Source organism: Manis javanica, chromosome 6 (genome assembly GCF_040802235.1).
Source record: "Manis javanica isolate MJ-LG chromosome 6, MJ_LKY, whole genome shotgun sequence".
Taxonomy (NCBI): Eukaryota; Metazoa; Chordata; class Mammalia; order Pholidota; family Manidae; genus Manis; species Manis javanica.
In genome coordinates this window covers 39,763,567-39,781,428 of record NC_133161.1, presented here as the reverse complement: position 1 = coordinate 39,781,428, position 17,862 = coordinate 39,763,567, and the positions used below count along the sequence as shown (strand labels likewise).

At 39.8% G+C, this 17,862-nt stretch overlaps 1 protein-coding gene across 8 annotated transcripts in view; it reads right to left on the bottom strand.

Annotated features, from left to right (window-relative positions):
• ELMO1 (engulfment and cell motility 1) overlaps nucleotides 1-17,862 on the bottom strand; it is a 516,082-nt gene that overhangs the window by 327,343 nt on the left and 170,877 nt on the right. For all 8 annotated transcript variants that reach the window (XM_017670942.3, XM_017670934.3, XM_037027353.2 and 5 more), the window contains 3 exons: nucleotides 11,615-11,714; nucleotides 4,729-4,880; nucleotides 1,791-1,869 (listed from right to left, as the gene is read on the bottom strand). In XM_017670942.3, coding sequence (XP_017526431.1) covers nucleotides 1,791-1,869; nucleotides 4,729-4,880; nucleotides 11,615-11,714 — 331 coding nt within the window. The remainder of the gene's footprint in view (nucleotides 1-1,790; nucleotides 1,870-4,728; nucleotides 4,881-11,614; nucleotides 11,715-17,862) is intronic.

Below are 17,862 nucleotides of genomic sequence, written 5' to 3'. Positions count from 1 at the left end.
TCCTGAACTGTATGTACTTTTTCTTAGTTGGATTGTTTTAAGTTGTTTAGTGTTATTAGACTACCCTTGTGATTTATTATTATTATAATACCTGGCTAAACTCCATCATGTCAGTCTCATGGTATCGCTTAATTTCCAAAAAATAAGATTTGATTCATAGAATCCAAACCTAACATTATACTGGTATTCCATTATATTTTCCTTGTTATCACTGTCCTAGAGTCAGTACAGACTGGCTGGCATCTGATTCCCTATTTCTCCATGGTCATTTGATTCCAGTTCAGCAGATTAACAGTAGTTGTTGGAGTAACAGGAAGATGCGAAATCTATGCATCTTACTCATGTCTGGATCCAGAAACTCAAGCGAAATTATAGCACTTGGGGTGGACATGAGCTTTGGTTTCCTCTAATCCAACCTCTCCTTACACAGGGGACAGGAAAGTCCCAAGACAATGCAGACTTCTTGGCCCCCACTCTCCACTCAGCACCAGGAGGTTTGGCCAGGCATCCTTGGTCTGGCCAGTAGAAGGATGAAACTTCTCCAAAGCCCAGTGAAGGCTTGTGCATATGAGAGCTGCCAGGCAATTTGCTTATCATAAGCTCAGTATTTAAATCTAATATAAATGTAAATATAAAAGGAGCAGCCCCATCCATGATCTCACCTATGAGCTGCAAAGCCACCCCTATAGATACAGCCTGGAGCCCAGGCTTGAGGATGACAGGCAACAAACCAAATGCCCAGGAACGATAAAGTCTTTCCACTCAAACATATCCCCAGGACTGAGCCAACACTTCTAAATGGCAAACAACCAGAAACCCTCACATTTAGTTGCTGAGGTTTAAAATCCTTGGCAGTAAAGAAATACAATTCGTGACACAGTGTTCAGTAGCATGCTAGTTTTCTAAATTCTAAAACAATTTATGGGTAACTGTCCTACAGCTCCTTGGCACTCTTTGTATTTGTTGAAAGACCTCATATTTCCATCCAGTTTTAAGTGAAGTGAGTTGTGATCAAGGTAACCCAGTATATGTTATGTTGATGGAAAAAGCATGAATGAGTTTTGAGGTATCAGCTAAATTCTGAGACAGAAGGAATTCCACTTCTTCCCCACCCCACTCTACAATGACCCTTTCCCTAGTTGAAGAAGAACCAAAGGTCTACACACAGAAGACAGTATCAAAGGATAGGTTCCATGTACATACAGTTAAGGGGCTCTCCTCCTCTGGTTTACACGGAGGAGGGCAAATGGATTGCTCAGTCCTCCCAGCTATATTCTCATAAGGGCAACAGAAATATCAAGCAAAGAGCCCCTCCGACATGTTAACAGCTTTCCCAACCAGAGGCAGCATCCTACTTGTTCTCCCCCTGGTCCTCTCACATTTCCATCTCACACTTCCCCAGGCAAAGTGCAACACCTCTCAAGATACCCGTTTCCTCATCAGAAAAATAGGGATGACATCTCCTTTCCCCAAGGAGCATTCAATGAAGTGACAAAGAACCTGAGCTTCTCTCTGCTTCTGCCACTGCAGCAATGCTTTCGTCTTTTTATGTTTGGACTTCTCCATTGGGTTTCATTTGATGAAAGAGCTCTACCACTGGAACATTCCTAGCATTCTTCCTCTGACGAGGGCTTGCTTATCTCCACCCAGTTCCTACTGGACTTGTGAATGATCCCAGACTGGCCAGCCAAACTGCAGAGCAGCAGGGAGGCCCTGGGTGGGCAGCAGAGGGCGCTCTCCACACCGAAAGTTGCCGGCCCTAAGTGGTCTTCAGACAGAGTGCAACTTACCTGCCTCCTCTCATCAGGGGCCTTCAGGAAAAGTGCATTAATTACTGCAATGGTATAGGTTTGGATTTCTTGATCTGTCCTGTGAAGACACAGAACAATATAGAAAGAAAGTCAGCAGAGGCTGCTCCTTAGTCAGACCATAAAAAGGCTCATGATCATCTCCCCCAGAAAAGGTGAGAGAGACGGGCAAGATCTAAAGAATGCAGTTGGCAATGAGAATGCATTTCAACCACTCAGTGGCTGGAGACAGCTGTGGGGATATTACTCTAGGTAGCCGGACAAATACACTGCTCAGTGCAGATCACCCAGGAAGTATAGGTGGCTGGCTGGTTCTCTCCCCTTCTCTTTTATTAGGATTTACAGTAGGAGCCACTGTGGTGTGTGTGTGTGTGAGAGAGAGAGAGAGAGAGAGAGATTTTCTGATACATGCAGAGAGAGAGAGAGAGAGAGAGAGAGAGAGAGAGAGAGAGATTTTCTGATACATGAAGTATACCTAGGAGTATTCCTGAGTGTCCATACATTGCTAATTCTCTTCCCTTCTCTTTTATTAGGCTTTACAGTAGGAGCCACCATGGTGTGTCCATGTGTGTGTGTGTGAGAGAGAGAGAGAGACAGAGAGAGAGACAGAGAGAGAGGAGAGAGAGAGAGAGAGAGAGAGATTTTCTGATACATGAAGTGTACCTAGGAGTATTCCTGAGTGTCCATACATTGCTGGTTCTCTCCCCTTCTCTTTTATTAGGATTTACAGTAGGAGCCACTGTGGTGTGTGTGTGTGTGAGAGAGAGAGAGAGAGAGAGAGATTTTCTGATACATGCAGAGAGAGAGAGAGAGAGAGAGAGAGAGAGAGAGAGAGATTTTCTGATACATGAAGTATACCTAGGAGTATTCCTGAGTGTCCATACATTGCTAATTCTCTTCCCTTCTCTTTTATTAGGCTTTACAGTAGGAGCCACCATGGTGTGTGCGTGTGTGTGTGTGTGTGTGAGAGAGAGAGAGAGAGAGAGAGAGAGAGACAGAGAGAGAGGAGAGAGAGAGAGAGAGAGAGATTTTCTGATACATGAAGTGTACCTAGGAGTATTCCTGAGTGTCCATACATTGCTGGTTCTCTCCCCTTCTCTTTTATTAGGATTTACAATAGGAGCCACCGTGGTGTGTGTGTGTGTGTGTGTGTGTGTGTGTGTGTGTGTGTGTGTGTGTGTGAGAGAGAGAGAGAGAGAGAGAGAGAGAGAGAGAGAGATTTTCTGATACATGAAGTGTACCTAGGAGTATTCTTGGGTGTCCATACATTGCTGGACTTATTATAAAGGAAACTGCTTTGTCTCCATGGCAATGATATTTCATATTGTAAAAATCTATTCCATGTAGAAACTTTTTAATAACAAAAGAACCAGTTTTATGTTTACTTATTTCCTGTTCATCAGAATGAAATCAGAAATTCCAAATGAAGCAAAGATCTAATGTAAACTGCATGGTAAGCACTAAATAAGATGGACCCAGACACAAGCAAAGAGCAGCCTGTGGGTGACATTTAGACACAAAGTGGGGAGAGGAGCTACTTACAACATGGCCTGTGGCAGGATGAAACCCAAAGCTCAGGGTGCCACAGGGGGGCTGTGTGGCCTTGGGCAAGGTCAGGGGAGACCCTCAGACAGTTCCCTCATATCTAGCACTGGGTAAGAACACACTTATTTTGAGGGGTTGTTTTTAGGAAAAAATGAGGTAATGTATAAAAAAGCCTTAGCACAGTGCTTGGAAAATGAGAAACTCTTCACTTTGACAAAGTACACTGTGAATGCACACATATGCCCTCAAGATGCAGAAAAAAGAAACAGACTATAAAGGGAAATGTGAAAGGTTTTTTTTTTCCAACGGTTTTCACACAAAACCATGATTTTAGAGCATGTGTCAATCTTCTCTGAAGCTATAATCCATAGCTTGTATGACTTAACATTTTACGTTCTAGTCACATCCCCCTACCAACTGAAGGGAACATCCAACACACTTTGGTAGTTTATATTATAAACATAACAGTTAACATTTGGAGTCATTAAGAACTACTGAGTATTCCCTCACATCCCCACCCTGTATCCACACCCAAATGGACTACTCAGGTTTCTTTTTGAGAACTTGCAAATGTGACCTGAAAGGCCAGAGTCAGCAGTTACCAGGAGCCAAATCACATTGTCAGCCAGTTCGCTAGAGAAAAGCCCAAAGGAGGCCACAGTGTCTGTCCTGCTCAAGGCTTAGCTGCTAAGTCACTCCCAGATCCTGTAAAGTACACCACATCCTCTCAATAAACTGCCTGTCCCACATGCACGAGCCCAGGATGCTGGCTGCCACCTGTAACCCCAAATGTTGTGATGTATGAAGTGGCCTGTGCAGTGGGGTCCTTCTCAGCCCAGGATCATCAGAGGCAACCTCACCGGTTACCTAAGGGTGGAGCCCCAAAGACAGCTGGTTGCTTGGGCCTTGTTACAGCTCGAGCCTCCAGAACAATAATTACGTGTATTATAAAAAAGAAGGAGGTCATTGTAACCACCTTGACTCTAAGAAAGAAGCCTGATTTTTAAAATTCCCAGTAACTATGAAAATGCTCTTTACAGTACAGAAAACGCTATTTTAAATGACTAAGGAAAGGTTCTGTTGAGAACTTAGGAGAACAAATTGTCCCGTTGTGTCTTATTAAGAGTAAAACTCCCTATACCTACCAAGAGTCATCAAAACCAAGTGCCTGCTAAGGGCCAGAAGAGTGCCGAGAAGACACCTGGGGCTCAGCCCGGGGCAAGGCCTGTGCCATTTCAGTGTGGTGGACGACAAGAGCGGCACGTGGTGTGCTTGTCAAAATTCTTCTTGTATGTACTTCATCAAACCAACCCAAAATGTATCCCAGGGCACAGAATCGTTTTCCCTCCCCCCAGGGGTGGGGCAGCATGCTTACCCTTGAAGGTGTGGTATGAGCTGGCCAATGGTGATCTCCTGCGCCACCTTCTGGTAGAGGTCATGGCTATTGAGCACCATCGATTCCAAAATGGCCAAGGACCGCTGCAGGATTGAGATGTCTATGGCTGACTTATTGACAAAACTTGCTATCTGAAAAATCCAAGCAGGAAACAATTGACTATTCGTGGCGAGCAGAGCAAAGAGAGAGCGAAGGGGGCACATCAAGTAAATTGGGAGCTCATTTAAGAAACACCAGACACTGAGGATGAAAAGTTCTTAGAATTAAAGTAGAAAAGCAAGAAATGCATGGAGTCAACACTGACTGTTCATGACATTATTACAGAGCACTATTTATATTATATTCCTATAATTTATTAATAAGCAATTTTAAAAAAAAAGATGGCTTCAAAGAATTATTCTCTCTGGTTTCCCTGGGATTATTCTTCTGAGTTTCAGCTTTTGAGGCAGATGGTTTCAACACTTATATTATGAGGATTACTGGGTTTCCCTGAGACAATAATTTCAACATACACTAACAGCCATTCTCTTCCATTCCCTGGCTACTCCTTCACCAACACAATCCATGATTTTTATGTTCTTATTATGATCCTGTTACATTCTTAAGGGACTCACACAAATCACTCTTGTCAACACAATTCAACTGCACCTTTTCAGTCACTGGCTACCCTCCTTGCATTCTTCAACAAAACGCTCTCTCCCCCCAACTATTTTTCCAATTTCTTATGGTCAAATAAATTCTTCTCATCTCAAATTTAGCAAACAGGAAAATGTTTAAATCAGCAGTGCTAAAAGTTAAAATAATAGTTCAAACTCTGAAATATGTTCTCTAAGGAATTAATCACTAAGACCTCAAACATAATAAATCACAATGTAAGGGGGAAGTAAAATAAGGGTTAGAATAATGGATCACAGTAACCCAAACACATGAGTACCATAAAGGTTTTATTTTAGAAGCTTCATTAAAAGTTATTACTGTCTGTTGACAACTCACACTAAAAGGCTGTTATTATATCAACATAACGACTGCTTTCTTAAAAGCTAAATAATTTGGTTCTGTGACATTTTCTTCTTCTCTCCTGTCAACACTAATTTCTCCCTTTCTATGGTCCCATCCACAGCTTCTCCTCATCCGCTCTCCATCCTTGTACAAGATGAAATGCAAAATCCCCATGGCAACTTGCAGTTATCATCTCAACTGTTCCTAGACCAGTGACTCCCTCGGGAAAGCAGGAAGATGGGGTACAGAGACCAAAACCCTCACTGCCCCCAGATACATCTGGATCTCAGGGGGTGGGAAATAAATGACATGAAGAAGTAGAGTAACAGTATGCTCTTATATTCCAAAAAGAGGGTATTTTATAACACAAATTACAGGAAGTATATGAGAATTTTAAGATTCTCAGAAGACTACTTTAGATCCTTTCATGGCTAGTAAATTTCTCCAACGTGTTTACTGTCCCTGGCAAGCCCTTGCCTTAACCGTCACAGTCTGTTCCACTCTATCAAATCTACCGTGCTAAAGGCCACCCTTCTTTCCTTCTCTAAGGCCATCTTTCTCTGACAAAAATCCAGTTACCCTTATCCTGTGCACATGGTTTAATACTTAGATCTCATCTAAATAGAATATAAATTCTTTGACTCACCACCAACACCACCCCGACTATTCTTCATTATCCCAACACAATTCTTGGTAATTTGTGGAAAACTTAATTCAGTAATAATACTTGTGACTTTTCTCTGCAACAATTCTCGCTTCCTTCCACATTCTTTAGCTTATCTCCCTTTGGTAAATTTGGATGTACCTTTGACTCCATGAAGAATTTTCCACCTGAGAGCCCACATCCAACTTTCTCCCCTACCCTCCAGCCTTTTATCCTCTTTTCATTCATTCAGGTAATGTATTATGTGCTTTAAAACAGGCTTGTCATAATAATAAGAGATAAAGAGATGAGTAAGACCCACATGATTTTTAACTTCAAGAACTTTATAGTCTAGCAGAGACAGATGGATAAAAAGGCATTTACTATGAAGTACATAAGTGCTTATTCTTGGCATCCAAAGGTTTGCCTCCATTGAGATATTCCAACAGAGCCTAAAATTAAATGAGGTGAAAACCAATTTCATTATTTCTTAATCCTCCCATCTCAGTCATCACCTTTCCCAACTTAGCCATAATCAATAGTAATTAATAATTCTGGTTTCCTTTTCTCTATCCCTGGGAACACACTTGCAATGTCTCCCTTTGATACACTTTCAGTTGTATATGCACAAGAACGGTCCACAGTCCAGCTCACTCCTTGGTCAGCAGGACAGCACCTCCTTTCATTCCTCTATTTCCACGACTTCCCTCTGATATAAATTTACCCACCACTTCCGCAAATATCCTTTGACAATATCTCCCTTCTCAAAATATTTAATGAGAACTTTCAATGTTTTCTGATATGAAGTACACCTTTTTAAAATGTATTTTAAAGTTCTCTACAAATAATTAACTCTCACGTTCTCCCAAAAGGCTTGCTCAGTGGTTGTAAAATAGTCTGTAGTCTTTGCTTTAATTCAGGCATATCTGAATCCCACATATATATTCCTATTCCATTGCCATTTCTATGTATTTCTCTCCTGCGAAGCTAATCCCTTACCTTAGTCAAAGTACTCTTTAGAAGTTAGTCTTTTCTATTACTTCCCCTCTTCCTTGACATATAGAACCCATCCCTTTAGCAATCCTAATGCAGGCTGCAAAATGAGCATTTTGTGCAACAACCTTAGCTGAGTACTGCCTGGCAGAGAGCAGGCATACAACCCATTCGAGTCTTCTGTTCAGTTCTAGAGGTGATAATTGTCACTTTTTAAAACAAACTTCCATTGTTTGCCTTTATTTATCAGTGGTCTTAACCAGACTTTCAAATGATCCAATATTTTCATCTCATTAGTCCTAATAACCAAGACATCAGGGCTGACTTAGAAAACCCAATAGCTGTAAACAGGCTCCTTATTAGAGCATGTATAAATTTGTGAATAGACAAATGCTGTTTTCCTTGTCTAGTTTAAAAACTATAGGTCTTAATATAACTATAGAAGGTTAAAGATTGTCAGGGTAAGTTTTAATTTCCCTTGTTCTCTCCAAAATCAATAATGACTTCCTATGCCTTTAAATTTTCTCAGCTCCATTACTGCACTTTTGGCTGATACAGGTGAGCAGAAGCTAAGCAGCTCAAGCACAACTTCCTGAAAGTGGGTCTGCATCAGAACAAAGAGAAGGTAAGAGAAGTTAGCAATAATTAAGTATACTACCTCCACCTGCTTCCATTCATTTAAAAACAAAAATAAATAAAACACAGGAATACTTGGATGACTTTTAAGAAGCTAAGGGCCATCACAGTGCATGAATCAATGATACAAACTATTAAAATCATAACTCTTCTTAGACTTACTTAGATCTTAAAATCCTCCTATGTTCTCAAAACTGAAAAGAACCAGGGAGAGCAAAGCTACAGCTTCCCTTTTGTATTTTAAGTTATTGAGGCAGAGACCCATAAATCTCTTCAGTTTTTAAGAGGTAAAAATTAGCAGTTCTCTAAGCCAAAATGGCTGGATGTTTGTACCGGCTCTGGGAACATTGCAGGGTTAACCAGGCCCTCCTGCAGAGCTAAGGTTTCAAGAGCATTTGTATGAAACTTTCCTTCCAAGACAAGGTACTTATGTTATACTTGGCTGGGGGAAACCAACACATGACAGAAAATTCTGGCTTTTTCTTTTCATTTCTTTCTTCTCCATGTTTCCCTATTCTCAGGCTGAGGAGCCAAGTCTTTAAAAAGCAGTAACCTATAACTGGCATTGAGGGATTCCAGGTTAAAGGTGTTTATGAAATGATGTTTTTTATTGCAGGCAAAGTTTATAAACTAATATCTAGATCCATGTATAACAAAAACAGATATTAGAGAAGGAGACAGGGGCTGGCAGGGAAAAAATATTTCTCTAAAATGGTATGAATCTGGCGTTAATAAGAAGCCAAGTCTGGACCCCAGAGATAAGCATCCTTTGTCAGAATTTCCTAGTTGATTTTTGTCAAGATAAAGCTCCATTTAAAAGACAGTTGCCTGCATACAATTACTGGGTTGTCAAAGCACTGAATTTGATCCAGCTAATGAGTAAAAAAAGTTAACCTTACAAAAACTATCAATTAAAAAGTCATCTTCTGGTGACTGTTTTTCAGATTCACATAAGGAATTGAGATCTAAGTAGCAATGCAAAGGTTGTAAATAAAATGACTGGGAATGAGGACATGGAATATATTAAACATACTGCCTTTTGAAAAATATTTAGTATTTTATTCAAATTGCCAAGATGGATAGTCTTTGCTTCCTTAGATCTAATATGATTATTTATTTAATTTCAGAGAGTGAATACCGTTTTGTTAAGTAGTTCAAAAATTAAATTATTGCCATTCTCTCTAACCACTTCTCATATCGCTTTAAGAAAGACAGCGTTGCAATTCCTTTTCACTCATAACTGAAATTTTACTTGAACCAAATTTAACTATAGTCTCACTGTATTTCCTCTCTTCTTCAAATTCTAGGGTTTTTAAAAAAAATGCTCCCAACTCAAATTTCATTCATTCATTTCACAGAAATGTATTAAAGTCTTACCCTGCACCAGACCCTGAGGATAAAGCCATGAAGGAAGTGTGGTTCCACCCTCGCAGGATGCGGGGTCTGTTGGGGGAGCCAGTCCAAAAACAACAAATTCACAGAAATGTGCCAAGTGCTGGAACTGGGCATCCACAAGCCCCCGGGGGAATGGAGAGCAGAAGAAACCACTTAGCTCCACACCAGGGAGGTCACGGGGTGGGGCAACACTGCTTCAACAAGTCTGCAGGAGCTCATGTTTCCACCACTTGAGAGCTCAGGTACATAAGGATGGGAGAGGAACCCTGACCCACTCCCTGTGACCTCACTTGACCTCCCCAAGCCTCCTGACCAGGACCAACATGATGACCTGTTCTGCTCTGGAAAGGATTGCTGAGGGGAGAAAGGAGAATGTGGGTGAAGGGACAACACGTCTTCACAGAGTTCACATTCAGAACAGCATCGCTTTTGTAGTAAAAGAGGCTCTCCTAACAAGCAAGGCCATTCATAGGTAGGAGATGGAGGCTGGCCAAAAACCCAGAATGAGTTCAAATTTTGTTAAGCATAAAAATCCACAAAACCCAATATCTTCAGATTTGAACTTGCTCCAAGAACTTTTACCCCAGAAAGACGGAACACAGGAATCTGTTCTCTGCATTTATACGTTAAGCCTTAGCTTCCCTACCATCACCACAGGAAAGTACTTCCTAACATCACAATTTCCTTGGCTTTCTCACCTGCAATCATTTCTTTTCTCTTTAGCAATTCACACTACTGAGAAATATTGGCAAAAAGAGGCCTGCTCCTTTTTTGTGTGATTTCTAGGTGGTTCCCATTACTCGTATGCTTTGGCTTTATGCCCTTACAGAAGGAAAGAGGATTCAGAGGTGTGCCGAGAAGGCCCTGGGTTTCCAATCAGCTCTTGTCTGAAGTAAATATGCAACATCATGTAGACGTTCAGTGTGTAGGGCTTCTGCCCCCAGTACACTCACTGCACAGATGAGGGGCTCTCCTATGCCTTCATCTCAAGGCAGTATCTCCCAAGATACTGATTAACTTCAAGAGAAAAAGGATCAACTTCACAGTGGGGAGATCCAGCAGTACCACTTCACCCACATAATTCCATGCCAACATTGCCATTAATAAGACATATGGACATCCATTTCACAGACAAAAAAGGACACATCTCTACTTCCCTGATATTCTTGCTCAAAATGTGTAACCATAATTTAACCATGAGGAAAATATCAAACAAACCCAAGTTGTGGGACATTCTACGAAGTAAGTGACCAGTACTCTTCAAAGTTGTCAGAGTCATGACAGATAAAATCAGAGACTATCAGATTGGAAGCCACTAATGAGACATGGCAACTAAATGTACTATGGAATCCTGGGTCAGGATTCCAGAGTAAGGACGGTAATAGAAAAACTAATGAAATACAATAACGGTAACAGTATTGCACCACCACCACTGTTAATTTCTTAGTTTGATAATTGTACTATGCAAATGTGAACATTAGGAGAAGCTGGATGAAGGGCATATGGAAACATTCTGTACTGCTTTTTGCAAATTTGCTCTAAGTCTACTATGATTTCAAAACAAAAGGTTTACCATGATTTCAAAATTGCAAGGAATGGTGGGGGCTCTACTGCCCCTCTCCCCAACCAGGTCCACCCTCAGTTATCCTCTTTATTAGCTTCCTGCTAAAGAAGGAGGAGCCAGTTGAACCAGTTGAGCCCAGAGCCATTTATCTCACCACGATTATAAGCAGGCTTACTCTGCCTAAGAGGCATGTACCCAAGCACACACCCCTTCTCTTATATCACTGCTTCCAACCCTGGCACTCAGCCTCTTTCCCTTTTTTCCAAATATCTGGTTGAGGGCAGAAGGTTGAGGGAGCACAGCAGGAACTATATTTAGATCTTAAGGGCAAGAGTCCTTCCTATACACGGATTCATCAGACACCTCTGTGGTTTTTAGCAACATGACACCTTGATTGCATTTAACAAGGGGTTCTCATGTGGAAGCCCTTATGATCCAGGTGGAGAGAAAACATCAAATTCAAAAAATAAATTCAGGTGCCCTGACCCCCACACACAAATAAAACTCTCAAAAACTACACCTATCTTTTAAACACTAAGAACTAAGGTAACAATTGCAAGATATCCTCAAAGCAGAGAGAAGTACCTATGAAAGAAGGAAGTAACTTAAGCCTAGGGAAGCATAATCTGCATTACCTTTTTAATGAATGCCACTGAAAATGTATCCCAGGACACTATTCCGTGGTCCATCAGCTCCACAAAGGCCGTCAGGGTGAAAGAGAGCATGTCTCCAAAGCTGGAAAACACAAGGCAAACGTGACAGAGATGCATCCAAATGCTCGGCACGAGGAAGGACACGAGCGACAGCATGGAAGACCAGTGAATACAGGCAGGATTGTAAAAGATCACTGGGATAAGCAGCTGGACCACAGACAACCTCCCTGAAAATGTGAGTCAATGGGAAAGAGGCAGGTAAGCTTCATAGAGGGGAGCCAGGGCTTCAGCAGGACAGACCCAGCTCACACAGACTCACTCTGGTGAGCTGTGTCGTACTGGGCAGCTCGCTCAGCAGTCTGAGCCTCTGTCCTCTCAGCTGGAACTCTGGACAGTGGCACCTATTTACCCACAGGGTGGCTTAAAGTGCACTTAACTAAGTGTGTAGCATGTAAGCATTCAGTAAGTAATAGCTTAAAGAAAAACTTCTCAGCAAATGAACGTGAGAACGACTAAGAGAGGCCAATTTACTTCTTTTATTTTTCGTGAGTACCCAACAGGAAGATTAGAGATAATCACATTAAGAGTATTAGTGCTTTTCAGAGGATTCAAGTGGCCTATATAAACCTTTGTGTGTGTGTGTGTGTGTGTGTGCAAGTATGCATATGTGTGTGTGTTTGGGCAAGTACACATACACGTACACATATGCACACACATACAAACATAGATACAAATATGTACGTAAGTATTCGTTTTTATGTTACCCTGGCCAGCATTTTACCCTCAGTTAACAGACTTTATAGAGTATCTGTGGAAATAATGCTGTTTGCTGGTCAGACCCTTGCTGTGACTCCACAGGCTGCAGGAAGGGTCTAAGGTGTGGGTTACACATCCAGAGACCAGGCAAGCTTGGGTTAACACACTATCCTCCCAAAACAGCTCCACCTATGACCCGTATCAGACAATATCCCAGTTTCCAAGGCTTTCAAAACAGCTCTTTAACAGACACTCAGAATCTTTTACAGAAAATCACCTCTATTGTAAATTATCATCATGATAAATATTAACATAAAACTCTCCGGTGCTCTCTTCAAATACAGTGAACTATGCCCAACACATTTCTTATACTGTAGGCAACCACACTGGTTCTTATGCTTGCTTTTTTAAAAAATGAAGTTGGTTGTACAGATTTTTCATCTGTAGGCTCATATATATCACAATTGGTACACTATACAGTCTCATAAAATGTGTAGATTGAATATTCTCATCTATTTTCAGAACAGAATAGAAAACAAGCTCATATTCTTTTTAAAACAGCTTTGCAACGTCCCTTCTTCCTACTATTCCCAACACAGCCTTAATAACAACCTTAGAAATTCTGCCTCATCTCAGAAGCTGTGATACTGAAAAGTAGCCTACAAAAGAGGAAGTGGCCCCCAGGAAAGGCCCCTGGGCCAAAGGTGTCAGGGATCAGAGGAGCTGGCATGCAAGAAGAATGGTTAAGTGGGTGGTTTCTGGAGTCTGGCAGCAGAGGATCCCCTCCAGCTCGAAGTAGGCATTACTGACGCAGTCTATGCTTCAGATTCTTCATTTATTAAAAATGGGGATTGATGACGATGATGATGGTGGTGGTGGTGGTACCCAACTCAGAGGATTGATGGGGAAATGAGAGCTACCAAACTTAAAGCCCTTCCCAACAGTGTGTAGCAGGCAGAGAGCAACACGTGAGCGTTAGCTATCATCATTATGTACAAATGACATTTTAATATGGAAAATGAAGTCCATGATTTTCAAACTGTGTCAAAAATTCTGTCTTTGAAGCCATAAAAAAAAATGGCAAGGAAAGCCAAACCATTTAGGCCAGATAGAAAAGCAGCAAATATTTTTTTTAAAGACTTTTTTCTGAGTCACAAACAGGCAACCCTAAATCTTACAGGTGCCCCCTAGGTGGCATCAGAGGATCATGCCCCAAAAATGAAATTCCAAGCCAGAAAACAAACTTATTTGAAGGAGAGAACCAAAAAAAGTAGAAAGACAGGTGAAAAATGTGTTAAAAAGAGTAGCAAGAGAGGCTAAATAAAAGTCTCAGAAGACTCTTCCTACAGATAACAAATCACAAGAAAATCCAAATACAAAATTGCAAAAAAATAAGGAAAATAAGAGAGCCAGGTAATAAAAACAATTAGTAAGATTTATGACTAGACTGAGTAGGAATTAGTATTACTGTGAACATTATTATATAATGATGCTTAGTATCAGCAGTAAACAATATTAGTTAATATATTATTTTATTATAGCATTAGTAAAACAATACCAGCTATTTTTTACTGTGTACAAAGAGGAAAAACAACAACTATATATGGTAACTAATAGTTGCCATTGCCTATACTGACATGCTACATGACCTCAACTGCTAAAAGATTCCCATATACATGACACTGAAGGCTAACATCCATGGCTTCCATACAGGACAAAAACCCTACCTCAGTATTGTCCCTACAGAACAAGCCATGCAAAAGGCAGTGACAAAGGAATGCACATCCTCGTGGAATCAAACTCTTTACTTTCCCTGCAGGTAATTGAGGCTGGGGATAGAGATGATATTAGTCATCATTAACGGCTTTAAAAGCAACAGGTAAATTACATTTCGGCTCTCTGAATGACTCTGTTCTCCACTCCCTGGACCCATAACCCAAATGAGGCTAGTAACAACTGCGGTTTGTCCCTCTTCAAATGCTCCAGAACTCTGCCTACAGGCTCCTCAGGCAGGGTGCTAGGACCTGGGAGAGAGATGGCAAGAAAGAGAAAGAGTATCACTTGGCTTCCAAATCTCCAAGCTACTTTTGGACCCTGGATTTCAATCTCCACATTATTCAGAAAGTGGAGCACCATTTCTGAGACTGCAGATAGGGTTTTCCGTGCTTTGCAGATACCTGTCAGTGTGAATGATGTGTAAGTGAGCAAAGCTTCCCCACATTACCTGCCAAGGTGCCCAGAGGAAGGCTCACTCTCTTGGCCCATCGAATAACATTTTATATAAGTATTACATCATTTATATTTATATATTATATAAACATCTAATTAATATATATTCTATAAACACACATATTAGACATGTTATATATTATATAATCATTTACATTACATATTATATATAACAAAGATATGTTATTAGATAGGTCTATTTATATTTTATTATAAAATATACATAATGCATATATATAATATACTATGTAGAGATATATATATAGATATATAGTGCTTATATAACATACATAATTCATTATGACTAGTTGTTGGATGGCACACTAAGTTTCCATGAGAGAGAATTTTTTCAAAATTCAACTTCATAGCCTCAATTGCAAGGAAAGGATGGCCATGCTAAAATGTTATTCCAAATGAAGGGACTCAAACACCTCATCTCAAATGGGGCAGCTATAAAAACTGTTATGGAACCCTGCCACAGATGTTTATTTCTACTCCTAGAGGAGTGATTCAGGCTCTAAAGGGGGGAAGGCAGGCGCCACTGCCTTATCTCTGAAATCAACGCCATTTTTTATTTGTTTCCCTTATTTGTTTTTTATAAAGTGCTAAGCTCAAGATTTTGCAGTACTGACTGCCACAAATTAAGCTGACTGCAAACTTCACACGCTGGTCGAGAGCCATGTCAGAGCCAACACACCATGTGTGCTGGAATGAGTCAAATCAATGTTTCTCATCAACTCAGCAGAGACCATCTTCATTCCAACAAAATTCAGCCAATCTCAAAGCATTTTAATTCATGCTGCTAATTTTATAAAAGAAGAGCGCTTCCAAATGTTTCCACTGAGTGCCATGCCCAGGAGAGGAGAAGAGAGAAGATGAAAATAAAGTTCAATTTTGAAGTTAGCAAGATATCACACTGAGCAGATCCTTAATTGCCAAAATTAATGAATATAGTTCTGCTCTGCCCTTTGAGTTTTTCCCAAGCATTTTCTTTTGTGGTAAAAGTTACATACATTGGAATGTATGGATCCCTAAATCACCATTTAGACATTCCCTTACCCTTCAGAATCTCAGCATCACTTCCGTCAGCAAGCATTCTTTTGGTTCCTTTGTTGAAAATTTAACTGTGGATTGAATCTGGACTCTTTATTCCATTCCATTGCTCTGTCTATCCCCTTATCCCAGTATCACACTGTCTTAATAACTGACTTTATGGTAAGTTTTGAAGTCAGCTAATAAAATCCTCTAACTCTGTTGATCTTTGTTGTTTTTTCAAGATGGTTTTGTCTATTCTAGGTCCTAAGCATCTCCTTTAAGTTTTAGGATTGACTTGTATTTCTTTCTGAACTACACTGCATTGTAACTACACATTAATTTGGGGAGAACTGCTAACTGAGTGATCCTTGTCTTTCAATCCACGAAATGATATATTCTCCACTTACTTCGGTCTGTTTATTTTTTTTCAGCAATATATTCATTTTTCAGTGAACAGATATTGCATACATCTTATTAAATTTATTCCTAAGAATTTTGTGATTTTAACATTTTGTAAATGGGAATTTTAAAATTTCATTTTCTAGTTGTTTGTTGTTAATGTATAAAAATGCATCACTTTTATATGCTGATGTATCCTGAAGCCTTGCTAAATTGAAAAGATAGTTTTACTGGATAAGAATTCTGGGTTGACAAGAATTTCATCACTTTTAAGATGTTGCCTTTTGGCTTCCACTGTTTCTAATGAGAAGTCAACTCTCATTCTTACTTTTATTCTCTTAATGTAGTAAAGTTGTTTTTCTCTGGCTGCCTTCAAGGTACTCTTTTTATCTTCAAATTTTAGAAGTTTGACTCTAATGTATCTAGGTATAGTTTTCTTTTTTTTATCCCACTTGGGGTTCAATGAGCTTCTTAGATCTATAAATTTATGTTTTTCAACAAATTTTGGAAATTTTCTATCATTATTTCCTCAAATATTTTCTGCTCCATTCTCTTTCCTCTCCTTTTGGGACTCCAGTGAAATGTATTGTAAATCAACTGTTATTATCTCACAGGTCAATTACTGACTATTTTATCTATTCTTCAGAGCAGATAATTTATAATGATATATCCTCAAGGTCATTGTCTCTTCTGCCATCTTCAGCTCTCATACAGTGAATTTTTCCTTTAACTATTACACTTTTAGTTTTATAATTTCCAATTGATTATTTTTTATGCTTTCCACTTTTCTAATAAGACTCCCCATCTGTAATACGCATTCATTTTCCTAATACTTTTTTTTAGTCTTTTAATATATTTATAAATGTTGCTTTAAAATCTTCATTGCCTAATACCAACATCTAGGTCATCTCAGAGTCAGTAATTCCAGTACTTGCTTTAATTCTTTTTTAAGCATGGGTAATCTTTTCCTGTTTCTATAAACCTAGTAATTTTGTATTATATTCTGAATACTGAGTGGGACTGCCAAGGCTCAAACTTCAGTTTTATTCTCTGAAGAGTGTTGATTTTTGTTATAGCAGGAAGTTAATCTGGTTAAAATCAAACTCCACACTCTGCAGTGAGTGACAGTTTAAATATCTTCTCAATTCTTTGCATTTCCAGTTACAGTTTTTACCAGGTCACTTGGAGTTCACACACACACACATTCACACTTCAGTGATCAATGAGAGATTAGGGCAGAGTTTATATGCAGATATAGGGTTTCAAACTCTCTGAACTTCCCTCCTCTCATGGATCCCCCATAATTACCTAGCTGTTCCACCAGCCCAAAACTACATCCTCTTAGTAACTTAGCTTAGTAACTTACACGCTATCTGGATGAGCAGGTATGCTCAGACAACAAGCTACAAACACACACATGTCATCTGAGGCCCATTTGTTCTCTTGAGGATTGACTGCTCTCTTCTTTCTGTCTGCCTTGGGTTGTATATCCAGTTCATTTAAAGTTACTTTTAGATGTGTTGTTCATAGTACTTTGTCCAGATTTATAATTGTTAACCATATTAGTCTGATTAAGCTACTCTGCTATTACCAGAAGTCGAGCCCTGAAGATTGATTTTTATTTCTGGTTGATAAGTGGAAATCACGGCTCAATGTAGTCACACTTCCAACATCTCTACATACCAAAAGATTAGAACAATTCTTAAAACTATTCACAGATAAATTTTAAGAAATTATTTTGTCTTCAGAGCCCCAAATTCCCCTATGCTAGCAAGTTGTATGAGGCTGTCGGAGAAAAAATTAGTATGGAT